Below are 19180 nucleotides of genomic sequence, written 5' to 3' on the forward strand. Positions count from 1 at the left end.
TACAATAAGGAACAATAAAAATTTATTGGCATCAAATATTTCCCATATCAAGGTTAGAGGTAAATTTATAAGCGGAAAGTTTCTGTAATGCTCAAGGTTAGCAATGAGAGTTGCTACAAATCCCCACCATTATCATTTAGTGTCCATTTTCAATGCTAGTATGGGTATGACAGTTTGATTGGAGCTTGCAAGCCAGAGAGCTGCACCAGGCTCTTGTTTGTTTTGACTTGGCTTGGCTTCTATAGCTAGATGCCCTTCCTAATGCCAACCACTCGAAAGAGTGTACTGGGTATTTTTTATGAGTCACCAGCGTGGGTGCCTTTTACGTGTCATGGTAGATGTTGAGGTTGATGATAGAGCTATGATCACAGATGCTCCAGATATGACAGTTCCAGTTTCTTTTGTTTTGTTTTTTTTCCTTTTTCTAAAGCAAATATCATCTGGACTACACCATCAGTTGTATCCCTCTGTTTTTAAGATGGGTTGTGTATTATTCAAAGGATGTATATAGTTATTTCTAGCAGGCTGTGTGTGCGACTCCACTAGGGTTCCTTTATTGGTTTCTGAATATAGATATTGATATGCAAATAGAAATCCATATTGAGGGGGTGGAACAAGTAAAATGCAGGCTACATGTTTTATAGCTAGCTGATCCTCTAATGTTACTCCATAAGCACTGCTCAACTTAGCTAATCAGGTTCAGTCCCACTGCATGGCACCTTGGGCAAGTGTCTTCTACCATAGCCTCAGGCTGAGCAAAGCCTTGTGAGTGGATTTGGTAGACAAAAACTGAAAGAAGCCCATCTTATATACATATATATATATATATATATGTGTGTGTGTGTGTGTGTGTGTGTGTGTGTGGTTGCATCCCCATCACCGCTTCACAACTGGTTTTGGTGTGTTTACATCCCTGTAACTTAGTAGTTCAGCAAAAGAAACTGATAGAAGTATTAAAAAATAAGTCCTGGGGTCGATTTGTTCAACCAAAACTCTTCAAGGTGGTGCTCTAGCATGGCAGCAGTCTAATGACTGAAATAAGTAAAAAGAAAAAATTATATAATATGAAATACATGCATATATATATATATATATATATATATATATATATCCTCCTCATCATCCAGTATTTTAAATCCAGGTTTTGTCCCCGTTAACAGGGGTGGCCAGATCTACTTCAGTGCCATAGCAACTGAGGTAGGTAGGTGCAGCCTACCTGAACCTTAAGGCTGGCTGGTGCCCATTCTCCTTTGCTATCATGAGGCTTTTTTGGAGCTGGATTTTCTATGGGGAGCATGCCCTTGCTTACCCCCAACCTCAGTTTCTAGACATGAGTGGTCCCAAGACCAAGGCCACTACCACGATTTTTAAGAAATGTAGTGGAGCCCCCCCCCCTATCTCTCTCTCTCTCTCTGGATATATATATATATATATATATTTATATATATATATATATATTTATATATATATATATATATTTATATATATATATATATATTTATATATATATATATATATTTATATATATATATATATATTTATATATATATATATATATATTTATGGGGTAATAGAATTTAATATATGTATGTGTGAGTGTGTGTCTGTATATATGTGTTTACCTAAAACATGCAACTGGTTAAATCATTATTTTTGTCTCTCTCTTATTTATAGCTTGACCGTGTCCAGGATGGATTCTCTTTGATTGCTGATTACTTTGGACGTGGTATTTTTAGTAAGGTTTGTAGTACTCACCTTTCTCAATAATTTCTCCTTTGTCCATTTGTAAAAGAAACCGATAGAAGTGTTAAAAAATAAGTCCTGGGGTCGATTTGTTCAACCAAAACCCTTCAAGGTGGTGCTCCAGCATGGCAGCAGTCAAATGACTGAAATAAATAAAAAGAAAAAATTATATAATATGAAATATTACGTGCGGGTGACACGTAAAAGCACCCACTACACTCACTGAGTGGTTGGCATTAGGAAGGGCATCCAGCTGTAGAAACTCTGCCAAATCAGATTGGAGCCTGGTGTAGCCATCTGGTTTCACCAGTCCTCAGTCAAATCGTCCAACCCATGCTAGCATGGAAAGCGGACGTTAAACGACGACGACGACGACGACGAAATACATGCACAATATTCCCTTCAGACATGGCCAAGTACACTTCAGTCGCTTGGTTCTTTCTTTGCACCCCACTGCTTGACACCTTGGGACATTTTTGTTATGGTGATTTATAGGTCATCCTAAACTCAGTGCGTGAAACTGGGCAATCAGAAACTGCTGTGTACCTACTCTTTGGTTGTTTAACCCAGGGGTTTTGAAACTTTTTGACTTGCGGACCCCTTTATATTTCAGGCTTTACCTTAGGGACCCCCTTATGAAAGCTTATGAAATTTACACATAAATATTTGCTTAAAATAACATATATTTTTACATTTATTTATTTAACAGTATTTAACAAATAGGTTTATTGTCAATTAAAAGATTTTGATTAACAAACATATATAAAATCAAATTGCCTATAAAAAGTATTTGCTGTCTACGGACCCCCTGTCTTGTCCATGCAGACCCCCTGTGGTCCACAGACCACAGTTTGAAAAAATCCCTGGTTTAACCCATTTAACCCTTAATTGTTTAAACTGACATAAGTGCAGGTATGGCTCTGTGGTAAGAAGCTTGCTTCCCAACCACATGGCTCCAGGTTCAGTCCCACTGCATGGTACCTTAGGCAAGTATCTTCTACTATAGCCTCCAGCTGACCAAAACCTTGTGAGTGGATTTGGTAGACAGAAACTGAAAGAAGCCGAGCTGGCAGAAACGTTAGTATGCCGAGCGAAATGCTTAGCGGTATTTTGTCTGCCGTTATGTTCTGAGTTCAAATTCCACCGAGGTCGACTTTGCCTTTCATCCTTTCAGGGGGGTCGATAAATTAAGTACCAGTTACGCACTGGGGTCGATGTAATTGACTTAATCCGTTTGTCCCCTCTATGTTTAGCCCCTTGTGGGCAATAAAAAAATAAGAAACTAAAAGAAGCCTGTCATGTATATGATCATCATTTAATGTTTGTTATTTATGCTGGCATGGGTTAGATGGTTTGACTGGAACTGATAAGCCAGGGAACTGCATCAAACTCCAGTCTGTTTTGGCTTGGTTTCTACAGTTGGAAGCCCTTCCTAATGCTAGCCATTCCACAGAGTGTATCAGATGCCTTTAATGTGTCGCCAGCACAGGCACCTTTTTTGTGTCACCAAATATAGATATATATCTGTTTGTCTCACACCACTGCTTGGCAACTAGTGTTGGTGTGTTTATGTCCCTGCAACAGCAGGGACATAAACACACTGTGGTTCTGCAAAAGAGACTAATAGAATAAGTACCAGACTTTAAAAAAAAAAAAGCACTGGGGTCAATTCATTTGATTAAAAATCCTTCAAGGCAGTTCCCCAGCATGGCCACAGTCTAATGACTGAAACAAGTAAAAGATAAAACAAAGCTCTGGCCCAAATATTCTACCCATTTTACATTCAAACCAGCTAGATCTGGCATCTTACACCTACCCTACAATGTCATTCTAAAACTAATCCCATCACTGGAATCTTGAAACTACAAGATAATACATGATTAACTCAAAACAATGAGGATAAATAAGCATTACATTTGACAGAATAACACTGTGTAACAAAATTTTTATTTTGTTCTGTCTTTGGTCAGTAAATGTTATTTCCTATTTGCTTCTATCTAGAAATCAGAGGAAATGACAATTATTCTCTTCAAACTTTGCTTTTGTCACCCGGACATCAATGTTTCCAAGCTCACCTATTTTCCATTACATTTCAGACAGATTCAGCACTGAGTTGCTGAAGCAGAAATATCATTACAGCAAATATCCTGCTCAATACCACAGATTTGCTTGGTCTTAACCACTTGAACATGTGGCCGACAATATGTGCATCTCTGATCATGAGCAGGAGTAGTTGAGGAGCACCATAGCCGTGTATTGAGAGGGATTCTTTGGGGTCTGAAGGAAACATTAGTCATTTTTCATATTTCTAAGGGTAAGCATATAGGAAATAACAGTTGCTACCCAAGGACAAAAATCATGTTACACTAAATAATCTGAATGTGCATGACTCAATGGTTAGAGCATCGGGCTTACAGCTGTGTTCTTGAACAAGACACTTTATTTCCCGTTGTTCCAGTTCACTCAGCTGTATAATTGAGTTGTGGCAACACTGGTGCCAAGCTGTATCGGTGTTTGCCGTTCCTTTGGAAACATCAGTGGTATGGATGGGGAGGCTGGCATGCATGGGCAACTTCTAGTTTTCTATAAAACAACCTAGCCTCCTGAAGAAGGTTTTTACTGTCTTTACCCTTTAATGTAACTGAATGCTAAAGGGTTAACAGTATCACTTTGTTCTTGGGTGTCTGTAGCAGAGTTCATTCTGTTGCAAGCATTCAGACTATATCTGAGGATATCTCAATGTGCTGTGGCTTCTTGTCTTTTATTCACAAGGTTCAGAGATCCTGAAAAACTCACTGGTACAGCCCTTATGTCTCTTGAGTAAGACATAAAAACGAAAAATAAATTACAAAAAAAAATAATAATATTATCTTTTTATTTGTTTATTAATTTGTTTTTTCTCCTTTTTTTTTTTTACCTAGAAATCTCCAACGAGAGAATATATTCAGCCTTGAAAGATATCAATCAACCCAGTATGAATTCTGAACATTTTACTGTCACCTGTCCTCTCTGGTGCTCTGGCCTTGAAACAGTATTTTAAGATGACACTTTGTTTGATGTCATATACCAGATTGACATACGTACCATATATCTATACAGTTATGTGATAAACAGCTTCCACCACCACCACCATGACCCTATTTGAGGCAAAGATAATGGTGCCACTGAGAATTTCCTCCCCCTACTCCAACACTCTCTCTCGGCAGTACAGGGTTCTTTATATTAATTCTTGCAAGTCTCAAAAGCTAGCTATTAGCATATCAATCTCTGTGATCCCTAAATTGGAAATGAATAAGGAATATTTCTTGACATTCCTTATTCATTTCCATTGCATCTTACATTCCCTGGTTGCACTTCATGAGACCACAAGACCACTTCATTAATTCTCAATTTCTGTCAAATTAAGGCCACCAATGTATTGTATTTATTCGTTTTTCTTTTTCTTGTTACCAATTATTGTTTTCAAACTTTTTGCTAAATTTAACGATATTTTAAGTTTTATGCATCTGCAATTAAGTTTTTTTTTTTTTGTTTTTGGAAAAGTCTTATGGTTTAAATCAGTGGTTCTCAACCAGGACCCACATGGCCCCTGAGGGTCCACATAACAAAATAGTAAATCAGGGATCCTCAATAATATTCTAAGAGCCCCTACAAAAATGTTGCTTTAGATGTTTATATGTATTGCAAGAAACAGCCAAGTTTCTTTCTCTAACATTTTGACAGTTCAACCTACACAAGTGAAAGTGTGAAACAAAATTGCAATTTTCAAAGAAGTTTCTATAAAACTAGTTTTTAAACATCGAATGGCTATGAGGGTCCACCAGAATAAAATAATCAAAGGGGTCCATAGATAAAATATGATTGAGAACCCCTGGTTTACATAGTTAATCATTTAACATACACATATACACTATTAGTAAACAATATATCAAATAATGGGAAACACAATAGGTCTGTACATTGTAATCAATCCAACAAAAATTTGGAGCTTGTGTTTTATAAATGATGTAGAAATAACAATTGTCAATACTTTCACATTTTTTTAAATGTATTTCTAAAAAAATGGTGTATCATAATTTAAAACATCTGGTAATTAATAGAAGGCACAATGTATGTAACATTAATCTGAATGTAAATAGTAAATAACAATCAATGAAGATAATTTATGACTATAACATAGTGTTAATACTGAAACAATACTTACTAAACATTATGATTAATCTAACCATATTTATTGATAACAAATCTATCATGTGGATGATTATCAGTAAATTGAGTTTATTGATATTGTGACATAGAAATAATAAAGTATACTAAGGGCATATGTATATATATATATGTGTGTGTGTGTGTGTTTTGGAAAGAATAGAATATAAAAACTTTCACTCTGATATTAATAACTATGGAAGCCTAGTGGGAATATTATCTGCATGGACTTCAAGGGCTAGGTTGCTATTTAGTTAGATAATTTAGGAGTTAGTTATAGGTTTACTTATTGAATTAATTTACCAATACTATTTTTTGTACATAGGGAAAATGGGTTTGTTTGTTGTAATTTAATTAATGTTAGTGTGTATTCCTTCCTAGAATTAAGATTGAATGAATGTGGTTATATCTGAGGTCTGTTTGTTCCCAAACAACACTTATTTTAGTACTCTTGACACCACTGGATTGAATAATACTGCCCTGGTGTCAAAACCATAGTGATATTTGTGGAGCAGCTGATGATGGAGGTATGTTGGATTGTTGGTATGGCTGTTATTGTATGTGCAGAATAGTTTTATAAGATATATATATATATATATATTTCACTTTTAGTGTGTGCATAACAAACCAGTTGTGAATATTTCTATATAAGGATATGAGCAGAGAAATTAGTATATATATGCAAGACTTGCACTAAAAAAATAATCCCAACTTGTTTTTCAATATGCCTAGAATCGTTAGCACTCTGGGCAAAATGCTTAGCAGCATTTCATCTGTCTATACATTCTGAGTTCAAATTCCGTCGAGATCGACTTTGCCTTTCATCCTTTCAGGGTCAATAAAATAAAATAAGTAGCAGCTGACCACTGGGATTGATGTAATCAACCTACCCACTGCCTAAGGTGTCAAGCTGGCAGAATCATTAGCACACCTGGGAAAATACTTAGTGTCATTTGTTCTCGCTTTATATTCTGAGTTCAAATTCCACCGAAGTCAACTTTGCTTTCATCCTTTCAGGGTCAATAAAGTACCAGTCGAGCACTGGAGTTAGTGTAATTGACTAGTCCCCTACCCCAAATTTCTGGCCTTGTGCCTTTAGTAGAAAAGATTACTATTATGATACAAAATTCATTCATAGTTTAGGTGGTGTATGTAAAGAATATTTATAATTAATACTCAGCATTGATGAAGATAGTTGCAGTGCCACTGCCACTTTCACCATGATGTATATGATGCAGTATATATACATACACTGCACATACTAGAAGATATGATGAATGCTGACATACTGTGATTAAGTATTATGATAAATGTTCACTTGAACATATTCTGAAAATATATGTATAAATTATGTTTTGTTTTTTAGTGTGTGAGTGTGTATATATATATATATAACATAAACCAGAAGGCATGTAAATAATTCTATTCGAAAATATATGTAAATAATTAGGATATATAATAAGTGTTGCTGTAAAATAAACCCAGCATTATTTTTGAACAGGATTAAATATATGTATATGTGTGTGTGTCTTGTTATGCAGAATTGATTCATAGCTCTACTGTGTATGTAAAGAATATAATTAATGTCCAACATAGTGTTGACAATTGTGCATATATCATACACACTATACACAACCATACAATGACTGCTGGGACATCTTGATTAAAATTGTAATAAACTAGTTTAGTTTCAAGATACTTCTCACGGGCATTCTAGGAATAGTGATATTCCTAGGAATAGTGAGATCAGCAATTAGTGAGCATGAACAGTACAAAAAGTGAATACATTACCTCCCATAATTCTATTAACTGGAATTTTTTTATGAAACTTTGATTTCTAGCATAAAACAGCCTTAGAAACACGCTTGAATGATCAAAATAACTTTTCAAAATAACATTTTAAATAGAAATAAGCAAGATATTGGGTGAAAAATTAGCAACCCTCATTTGAATGTCAGAGAAATATACCTAGTAGATATAGCAAAAAGGTTAGATATGTGTAAATATTGACAGATAATTACGAAATTTGTAATTTTTAAGTGATCTTATATGAGATCACTGGTAGGTAATGGGTTAACGGATGCCAGGTCCTTCAACTTCAAATTCTCTCACCCAGTTGATCTAGCTGGGATTGATCGAGTCACAGATTGAATCCCAGCAGCATCATGCCACAATTCTGCCCTTTTTTTTTTTTTTTTATCCATAGCCATCTTGTGTAGTATTCTTTGCAGCTTCTGTAATGAATGCATGCCTTGCTCCCCCTCTTTCCTGTTCCAGTAACAAGAAGACCAATCAGAACTTTGCAAACCAACTTCAAATCGATCACAGCATATACTCCAGCCTTGGCTTCTGCACTGCTCTGCCAATTCCCACTATTTGGCAAGCTTTCTCTTGTGAGCCTCCTTTATGCGTTCTTCCCAAAGCACAAGTCAGCTTGTCACAGGATCGCCTGCTTTAGTGAAATCCGAAAAGATGACTATGTCTAGGCAGAGTGTCGTTAGTATGATGTGCTCTGGGAACTTTATGTATGTGTGTGTATGTATTTATTCGCTGTAAAGCTACATAAGTGGCTCGGTGGCCTAGAGTTTTTTTGTGGGGTGTTTTTTTTTTTTTGCATGACTCTTAAAGTGTTTAATCTTGTCACTTGAGAGCATTGTGGCTGATAAATAAAGAAATATATATACTTTTGTGAATTGAATTCTATTTTCCTTGTTTGTATCACCAAAACTTCTATGTGTCTCTGAGTGTGTGTGTGTGTATATATATATATAAAAAAAATTTTTTAAACAATTTGAAAATCCTACACATTTAGGTGAAAAGCGCTTAATTTATGAAACATGTGACATTAATAAAAATCTGTAAATGTACAAACATCCAGATTTCTGAGCACCTTGATTTTTTTCTATAATATAATTCCTGTACATCACCTCCAAACCTTCCAATATATATATATATATACACACACACACACACACATAAATGATGAAAATGGGTGCTCAACACTGCATTGGTGGATAAAGGCTACCATTGCTTTCATTTTAAGAAAGATATCTTAATTTTTCAAGCCAATCACATGGATCATATATACGTATGTATGTATATATTCTTCAAACACACACAAATTAATTAGCGCAATATAAAATCAGTGTTTTTAAAACAGCTTTCATTGTTAATATTAATGACTGAAATTCAGTTCAATTAATACATAAGAATGCTAATAAAACAACCTTTTGACAAATGTATGTCACTGTTGGTGACAAATAGAATAACTGAATATTATTATTATTTAATAAATTGAAATTGATTTATCTGTTTTTTTTTTATTTACTGACTTCAGTTCCTTGCGTGTGTCACTGAGTGCTCAAATACATTTCACTGTGGCTGTGAATAAGTGTAACAATATGCTCTAAAACAGGGGTTTTCAAACTTTTTGACTTGCGGACCCCTTTATAAACGCTTATGAAATTTATACATAAATATTTGCTTAAAATAACATATTTTTGCATTGATTTATTTAACAGTATTTAACAAATAGGTTTATTCTCAATTAAAAGATTTCGATTAAAAAGCATATATAAAATCAAATTGCCCATAAAAAGTATTTGCTGTCTACGGACCCCCTGTCTTGTCCTTGCGGACCACAGTTTGAAAACCCCTGCTCTAAAATGTCTTTTTTTTTTTGCGAGTGTTTGTCAGTTAGTATGAGTGCAGGGGCTCTATCATGGCCTTGACAATTACTGAGATAATCGTTTAATGTCCCTTTTTATTTTTCCATGCTTACATGGGTCACAAAGAAATTGTTGAGGTATATTTTCTACAGCTGGATGCCTTTCCTCTCACCAACCCTCACCTGTTTCTAATAAACGGTAACATTTTCTCAGAAGACTGGAAACAACCTCTCTTGTATGATGATGATGATGATACTCATTTACAATCCTCATATGATGTCTAGACAAGAGTACATACAAACACTCACACATTCATACACACTCACATACTTGTATATATATATGTGTGTGTGAAGCCAAGTGAGGTTGTAGTTGTGGCCAGTGCCGTGTAACTGGCATTTAAAGAGCACCCTTTAAATGTGGGGCAATATGCTGTGCTTGAGAAAACCTGTGGAGTCATAGTTGTGGCCGATGCCAGTGCAGTCTGATTGGCACCTGTGCCACTGGCATATAAAAAGCACCATTCGAGCATTGAACTTCACTGAGGCAGTGGCAGGTGATATACTGTCATTGTGAAGACCTGTCAAGCTAAGTGAGATCATAGGTGTGTGTGTGATTAGGATAAATCCCAGCTGTTTCCTCTTGAAGCATATCTACTTATTCTTACAATTCAATATGTAGCCTCATTTGCTTCTGTAAGTTCAAAATACATATTTTTTTATATTTATTCATCATTACATGTGTTTCATTTGCTAATAGGAATTACAAAGTTTTATATGTAAGGAATTTCCTATTAGAAATTAGCTAATACATTATGTATACCTTTTCCAGCCATTGGATCAGCTATGTTACAAGGATATACACAAACCAGCACCAGTTGTCAAGAAATGGTGGTGGACAAACACACAGATGTGTGTATGTATGTGTGCATATATATATATATATATATATATATATATATATACAAGTCAGTAAATAGTGGGGTTATGTTAACTGCACGTGGAGAAATAATAGGAAAATGAAAAATAATAATAAGGCAGAATGCTAAACTGGAAGCATATTTTAATAAAGATTCCTAACCGGCTTTCATTGCATGGCAAATTTTCAAGAAGAGGGAGAATGAAAATGTTTTTTTACAAAAGATTTTTTAAATAATATATAAAAAAATAAATATACCAATACATTATATTGTCTTTGAGCTTTTAAAGTTCAATGGTAATTCATGTAGATAATGGTTGGAAAAATAAGGATGCATGAAAATTGAGAGTTGTGTTAGGTTTAAAAAAAGAGAAAAGGGGCTAAAAGTGTGTGTTAAGCAGGAAGTGTGGTGTCAAAACAGGAAGTTTGTGTAAGGGGAGACAAATCCTTTTAGTTGGAGTTATGAACTCTTTTTCAACAGGAAGTTTATCACACACACACACACATATGCATGTCTATGTATATGGTCAGGGGTACCTTAGGTTTTGAAATCCATATTTGTAGGCAATTATTTAATGCCTACATTTCCTATGGATCTCTCATCAGTCCCAAATAAGATGGCGATGTTAACTTGAGATCACATGATTCAAAGGGACAGAATACAATAACAGAACTATTGCACTGATAAGCCACTGTTGCGAAATCCTACTCAAAATCATCTCAAACAGAATAAAAACAAATCCAGAAGAAATTAATGAAGAACAGATGTATATGATGCAGTATACATACATACACTGCACATACTAGAAGATATGATGAATGCTGACATACTGTGATTAGTATTATGATAAATGTTCACTTAAACCCGGAAGAGGAACAAGAAACCAGATATTGAACATTAATTAAAATGGTAACTGTAAAAAATCATAAATTGAAGAATGATGGATATTAATATTAAACATGGACCTATGACTATTATTAGGTAAAGACCATGGTCTTTACCTAAGTTCCTCTCCGAGACAAAAGTCCAGGCAAGGTTGTTTATCAGATTGGAACCTGGTGCATACTTTACACCTTCGAGCTATACAAATTTGAAACCAAACAATTGTTGAGAAAAAAGGTAAAGGCTACATGTAAATTTAGACCCCCTTCAGTCATAAATGACCATGGGATTGCACCTCGAAAGTTCCCCTCCAAAGCATACGTCCAGGCAAAGTTGTTTATGGAAAACCAGCAGGAGTGGCTGTGTGGTAAGTAGCTTGCTTACCAACGACATGGTTCTGGGTTCAGTCCCACTGCATGGCACCTTGGGCAAGTGTCTTCTACTATAGCTTCGGGCCGATCAAAGCCTTGTGAGTGGATTTGGTAGATGGAAACTGAAAGAAGCCCGTCGTATATATGTGTATCTATGTGTGTGTGTATGTTTGTGTGTCTGTGTTTGTTCCCCCAACATCGCTTGACAACCAATGCTGGTGTGTTTACGTCCCCATAACAGAGAGAGAGAGAGAGGCCATTTCTGGATTGTAGGGGGTTAGCAAACCAGTCTGTATCTTTTGAGATTATGAGCCCACAGAAAGCTACTGATCAACCACAGAAAAAAAATACCCCTAATTATTCTTAAGAAGTGAAAATGAGAATCTTACTCAGAAAGATCAAATGATACCAGTACAGGTCAATGAAAATATGAGAACTGAAGAACCACCCAGCTAAAAGGAAATGCATGCAGATAGTGCATGCATCATTACCGATGAGACTAATTCTTGTGAGACAGAGTATGAGCTCAATTGGAGGGACCCGACAGTACCCAGAACCTCCTGATAACACAAGCCACTGATCCATGCAAAGAAACCACGTTGTCAAGTAAATGGTTGAAAGGTAACAAGAAGGAGAAGTTTTAATTTGACAAAGATGTTGACTGCAAATGACCAATGGGGAAATTGATTGGCATAAGTGGAACTGAAGAGCTTGAGGTGACAGTTCAAAGAGGAGGAGGAGGAGGAGAAGTGGCAGTTCAAAGAGGAGGTGGAGGAGAGGTGGAAGTTCAAAGAGGAGGAGGAGGAGGAGGAGAAGTGGCAGTTCAAAGAGGAGGTGGAAGTTCAAAGAGGAGGAGAGGTGGAAGTTCAAAGAGGAGGAGGAGGAGAGGTGGCAGTTCAAAGAGGAGGAGGAGAGGTGGCAGTTCAAAGAGGAGGAGGAGAGGTGACAGTTCAAAGAGGAGTAGGAGAGGTGACAGTTCAAAGAGGAGGAGGAGAGGTGGGAGTTCAAAGAGGAGGAGAGGTGGCAGTTCAAAGAGGAGGAGGAGGAGAGGTGACAGTTTAAAGAGGAGGAGGAGGAGAGGTGGCAGTTCAAAGAGGAGGAGGAGAGGTGGCAGTTCAAAGAGGAGGAGGAGGAGAGGTGGCAGTTCAAAGAGGAGGAGAGGTGACAGTTCAAAGAGGGGGAGGAGAGGTGACAGTTCAAAGAGGGGGAGGAGGTGACAGTTCAAAGAGGAGGAGAGGTGACAGTTCAAAGAGGAGGAGGAGAGGTGACAGTTCAAAGAGGAGGAGGAGAGGTGACAGTTCAAAGAGGAGGAGGAGAGGTGACAGTTCAAAGAGGAGGAGGAAGAGAGGTGACAGTTCAAAGAGGAGGAGGAGAGGTGGCAGTTCAAAGAGGAGGAGGAGAGGTGGCAGTTCAAAGGAGGAGGAGGAGAGGTGAATGTTCACAAGCAGCACAGCATTCTCTGCAAAAATGCTGATGACTAGGAAGTAGAAAAGGAAGTCACAGGAGCCATACTACTTTTCTAGTGCACCCATTTGTTTTTAATTAACAGCTATGAGAGCAGAGGAACAGTGGCCCACTTATTTGCTTCATTGCCTAGAGCAGTGGTTCCCAAACGTTTTTGAACTGCTTCCCCCTTGACATCCAGGCCATGTTCCTAGCGCCTCCACCCCAACTAACCATCACAAATATAGACCTCTTTCTGAAGCAAATTCAAAGCAACTGTATTTCACAAATAAAACTTAGCCAAATGAGCCCATTATTTTATTGTTTTTACATAAATCACTACCCCATTATCAGGGGCGGAGGGGAATTACCGCCCACTTTGGGAATCACTGGCCTAGAGGTATAGACACCTGGATACCTATAAGAAAACATCCAGTAAGAGCAATCTGAGCTGCTGTAAGTCCACAATTAATCTGTCAACATAAATATTGGATTTTAACAAGAATCCAGATGGAAAGAGGTATAGAAAGGAGTCCTGGAGGTAAGAACAACCTCAGGCCTCCACACTGAGTAGAAGACCTTACAAGGTATACAAGAACTGCACAAGGATGCTTCACAGACTAGAAAATTCTGGAGGTGATATGGAGGATAGGCAAGATAGGTCATCTGTGGAGGTGCATTGAAGGAGTTGCTGAACATTGTTCAGTTCAGATCTATCTCACTGCTCAGTGTTGAGGAGAAGATATTCTTCAAACTCTGTTGCCAGGTGCCTGACAGACTACCTTCTATATCACACCCACGTAGTTAGTTTGGTCCAGTAAGGAGGGGATTCCGAATGCACCAAGGTGTCTGGAGCACATGTGCATAACCACCCAGTTGATCAGGAAACCTGAAAGGTAAGAAGAAAGTGATTATACTATATAGGTCAGTGGTTCCCAAACTTTTTAGAGACGCGACCCACTATTTATGACACCAGTTTATGGTGACTCACTTAACTCTACTGGGTTAGGGTTATATTAAATGTGAAACAAAACGTTTTATAACTGTTTCAACGTCTCCATACCCTATGGGCAGGTATTAACTCTAATAAAAAACCTCGAAGCAGTAACTGTTATCGGCTCGATCAGTGTTGTACTGCGCCTAGTTTAAAGTTCTCTAGAAATAGGTAAAAACAGACTTTTCCTTTTTACGATTACGTACAAATAAATAACTTGAGAAAATGACCACCTCTGATTTGATAAGTTTGTGGCAAAAGCCTACTGCTTGATAAAACAACCAGTCTGGTATTGAAAACATGTGTCTTGAACTATCTCGATAGACAGCAGTTAATCAAAGCTAATGCGTAACTTTTTGCGACCCACTAGGATTCCGTTCACGACCCATCAGTGGGTCGCGACTCATAGTTTGGGAACCACAGCTACAGATGAACCTGGCAAACACATTTGGTTGAAGAGGCACCATGTTGCAATCAGGCTTAGGGGTCTCATTCTGGACTTCTATAACAGCTTTATTGGATATACCTTTTCCAATTACCCTTTTTTCTCTTCACCATGAATATGTCAGTAAAGTCTGCTGAGATTCAGTACAGTTATAGAGTGCTTGAGATGCAGTGTCTCATGGAAGAGTTGGAGTCAGCCTGGTAGAAGTACAAAACTATGTTACAAACTGCTTGGGGAAGAAAGGAGACCAGTGATCCAGGATGAGGTGTGAGCATCAGTCAAAGAAGAGCAAACCAGCTAAACTGTTGGAATGTAACAGTAGGGGACTGAGACAAGGTGGAATAAAACAGTAGAGTGCAGTCTCATAGTCTTCCTGATGAATATAATTCTGGCAGAATTCTGGTTTAAAGACCCCATATAACCCCTCGTTACTTATTTTATTTTTTGGAACTTTCAGAACTTTCAAGGGAGTTTATACAATTAAGCAAAGTATTTTTTATTTTTAAACCTCTGCCCTATAATTCCTAAAAGTTCCACTCTTCGATTTTTTTTTTTTTTATCAGAGTTTAAAATACATACAGTCCAAATAATGTTTTGCTTAAATCCCAACAAAGGACCACCCTTGGGTGCATCGTCATTCCATTAAATGTGTTTACAGGGAGAAAAATATCAAAAACATCTAATACATATCAGAGTGACAAAGAAACAATGTATCAGGTGGTTGAGCTGTGCTAAAAGCAACAGTTAAATTGCACACAAAAATTCTTTTTTTTTTTTTTTTTGCATAACGTTATGAATTCCCATATGTAAAACACAAATTTGCAAAATATTTTCTGAAAACTCCACAAAAAAATAAAGAAGTAATGAGGAGTTTTATGGGATGCTTAAACCAAAATTCCAACAAGATTTTTAATCCTAGAATTTTATCACTCTCATTCAATTTGATCAACTGGAGAAGGTGGAGTCTTCTATTATCAGCTCTATGTTTTGGGGAACTTCAGCTTCTTTTGAATCAAACTTTCAGTTCTCAGTGATTTAACTATAGCAATCAGACCATATGTGGTGGTGGCCTTCACAACTGGTATCATAACTCCAGTCTTTCTAAAAGCAATGACCTTCTTTAGTTGTTGTTGGCACTCCGTCGCTAATGATGTCGAGGGTTCCAGTTGATCCAATCAACGGAACAGCCTACTCGTGAAATTAACGTGCAAGTGGCTGAGCACTCCACATACACGTGTACCCTTAACGTAGTTCTCGGGGATATTCAGTGTGACACAGAGTGTGACAAGGCTGACCCTTTGAATTACAGGCACAACAGAAACATGAAGTAAGAGTGAGATAAAGTTGCGGTGAAAGAGTACAGCAGGGTTCGCCACCATCCCCTGCCGGAGCCTCGTGGAGCTTTAGGTGTTTTCCCTCAATAAACACTCACAACGCCCGGTCTGGGAATCGAAACCGCGATCCTATGATTGCGAGTCCGCTGCCCTAACCACTGGGCCATTGCGCCTCCACGACTTTCTTTAGCAGGTGAAGGTGATTATATCTAATCCTACAACAGATGGTGTCCACTATAACATTCAGGACTTCCTCAAAGTGGTAATTCTGTGCCTAAGGAGATGAGCCTCAAGACACATACTCAGCTATTTTCCCAATGTTCTAGGTATAAGATATTCTCATTACTACGATGAGGAAGTCTAAGAAGCCACAGCAGACACCCTCTGCGGTGGGATTAACCAGTTAGCATTTAAACCAGCCATATCCAGTCCAAATATTCTGCTTGTTTCATTTTCAAACTGGCCAGATCCAACCTCTCAAACCTAACCTGCAATGTCATTATAAAAATTAGCAACCATAACTTTGAAATCTCAAAGCTAAGAAATAATACAGAATTAACTTTAAAGTATCTGAATAAATAAACGTTACATTTGACAAAGTAATCTGAAAATGAAAGGGTTAGATACTTTAATCACCTCCACCTACTGAAGGTCATTGCTTGCGTAAAAAGTGGAGTGACAGTAACATTAGCTGCCACGATCACCTTATCTGGTCTGCTAGTCATAATACATTGGAGCAGTGTTGTAACAGTTTCTCAGCTCTCAGCAAAGGCCTGACATGGTACTGATCTAAGAAGGTTGAAAGCAGATCATCCTATTCTCTGTTCCCTGAGGAAAACCAACTCACAAAACACACTGCAAGCACTGTCTGGATGTCTCTCCTCTTTATTTACTGCTACTACAAAGACCCCTACAGAGTTAGCATGTTACATACTACTTCCACCTGAGGCAATATGACGTACAAATCTCTTCTCTCTTTTTCCATGCCTTTCCCTCCCTAATGCAACAACTGGCGCTCTTTCAGTTACAACAACAAGGGTTCCAGTTGATCTGATCAAAGGAACAGTGTGCTCATGAAATTAACATGCAAGTAGCTGAGTACTCCACTGACATGCATACTCTTAACATAGTTTTTAGGGAGATTCAGCATGACACAGTGTGATAAAGCTAGCCTTTTAAAGTACAGGTATTACTCATTTTTGCCAGCTGAGTGGACTGGAGCAACGTAAAATAAAATGTCTTGCTCAAGGACACAATGCACCCCCAAGAATTGAACTCATGACTTTGTAATCATGAGCTGAATCCCCTAACCACTAAGCCACACACCTTCCTAATACAATCTCACATTAACCCACAACAACCAGTCCTTTCTTCTACGAACATCAACCCTCTGCAATTCCCTAACCAACCACATTTTTACTGCTGTCATTTTTTGCCAAATTACATCATTATTCTCATCAATCATGGAAGGGCAGTGTCATTGTCACAGCTCCTAGAGTGAGGTCAACTCTTTATACAGGCTTGGTTGAGATAAGATGGGGTCATCAAAGCTAATTATCTTAGATATACTTTAACAAAGGTAGGGCCTTCAGCTTTTTCTTCAATGGCTCGATGGTTATGGGACTCACCAATTAAATGTCTTTTCAACGTGTTAATTCCCAATTAAAATTTATGGAACAAGTAAAAAAGCCAGTTTCAGATAAAAGTAAGAAAAGAAAATTAGGTAAAAAAATAAATAAATAAAAAAAAAGGAAGAAAAAATTAGTTCTAGAGGTCTCTTGTTGATTTGATGAACAATTCTGAATCTGCTGATAGGGTTGTGATGACATTTTTGTTGCTAGTAGACATTATATGTAATCTGAGAATTTTACAGTCAGGTTTTCAGCATGCTTCTGAATATTATAGAAATATTTTTTTCATGAGAACAATTTTGGGAAGGTCTGGTAGATATATATTTAAACACAGAAGACACAGGAAAAGAAAATATTGCATATATTTCTTCAAGGAGACCATAAGTGAAAGGACACCACTATATACAGGCACACAAACGTATGCATACATAAAATCACTCATAAAATAAACCATAAATGTTCTGATTGAAAATGACTAAAGATAAAGAAATCATTATCCAAGTAAACTTACTAGATACTAAACCAGATGAAGAAAAGAGAAATCTAACAGATGTTTTTACAGAGACATGTCCCCAGAAAGGTGTGAATCCTGGATTTTGTGAAGATGAGTGCACTAATCGAGAATCAGATCTTAATGCTACAGCTAATCAACCTGCAAGGTAATTAGTATATTAATTTTTCTTTATTGTTGTTGATGATGTTGTTGTGTAGCCACAGAGTAGCTTTTGTTGAATAGACTTATGGCATTAAGGTAGATAGTGTATGAACTGGGTTTGACCTGCAGATGAAGCATTGCAGATATACAATGTCTCCATTTGCAGAAGACCATACTGCAAACTGTGACATGCAGTGGAGAATTAAATGGAATACAGTGCAATAGTTTGGGAAACATTCTCTTCTCTCCAGTCTATTTCTGTCCAGGTAAGCCATGATTTAGCAGCCTTATAGTCAAAGACATTCCAGTTGTGACCATCCTAGTCTAATGTGACTCCAATTCTCTACATTCTTGAACAGTGGTTCTCAACCATTTTTGGGCCAATTTGATTCTTATTTTACTCAACTGGACTTCCATAGCCACTCGATATACATGAAAAAATCCTATCATATTTTTATAATTAAATATCATTAGGAACTGTAAAAAAAAAAATTTTAATATTTTGTGTACTGTAGAAGTATAACCAATTTATGGCAGATAAATTTTAACAATCTTATATAGACCCTCAAGGGTCATTATGGACACCTAAGGGACATATGGACCCCAGTTGAGAGACTGTCCAAGAGCATGAATTGAGAGAATTTAGCTGCTATTTCTCACAGATAAAGTAACAACATACAGGCTCCTTTTCTGCTTGTAGATTCTGATGGTGACTGATAAGGTGAACCCAACCAGAGAGTGACATTTGATAATTCTCTACCCTTGTCATTGATAATGTACAACCAAACTGTTGTGTAGCAATTAACCCTATCTGGTGTGGTTTTTGTTGGTTACTAGATAACCTTATGCAATATAGGGAGTTTTTGGTTACTGTTCAACCCTGTATGAT

The 19180-nt window shown here is 37.1% G+C and overlaps 1 protein-coding gene and 2 long non-coding RNA genes across 3 annotated transcripts in view; 2 read left to right on the forward strand and 1 right to left on the reverse strand.

The window, feature by feature from the left end:
* Nucleotides 1–19180, reverse strand: part of LOC149131333 (uncharacterized) — a 20173-nt gene continuing 993 nt past the window's right edge. Inside the window, exons 2-3 of the long non-coding RNA XR_016238108.1 lie at nt 1756–1886; nt 1–1032 (exon numbers count right to left, since the gene is read on the reverse strand). This is a non-coding gene — a long non-coding RNA (uncharacterized LOC149131333). The remainder of the gene's footprint in view (nt 1033–1755; nt 1887–19180) is intronic.
* On the forward strand, nt 1577–8647 carry LOC149131334 (uncharacterized). Its single transcript, XR_016238107.1, has 2 exons — nt 1577–1740; nt 4665–8647. It is a non-coding gene; the product is annotated as an uncharacterized LOC149131334 (long non-coding RNA).
* LOC106883762 (monocarboxylate transporter 4) overlaps nt 16058–19180 on the forward strand; it is a 17903-nt gene continuing 14780 nt past the window's right edge. Inside the window, exon 1 of the mRNA XM_014934882.3 lies at nt 16058–18295. Within this exon, the coding sequence (XP_014790368.2) occupies nt 18108–18295 (188 nt within the window). The 5' untranslated portion in view covers nt 16058–18107. The remainder of the gene's footprint in view (nt 18296–19180) is intronic.

The sequence above is a fragment of the Octopus bimaculoides genome, chromosome 23, assembly GCF_046866305.1.
Source record: "Octopus bimaculoides isolate indiv1 chromosome 23, ASM4686630v1, whole genome shotgun sequence".
NCBI lineage: Eukaryota > Metazoa > Mollusca > Cephalopoda > Octopoda > Octopodidae > Octopus > Octopus bimaculoides.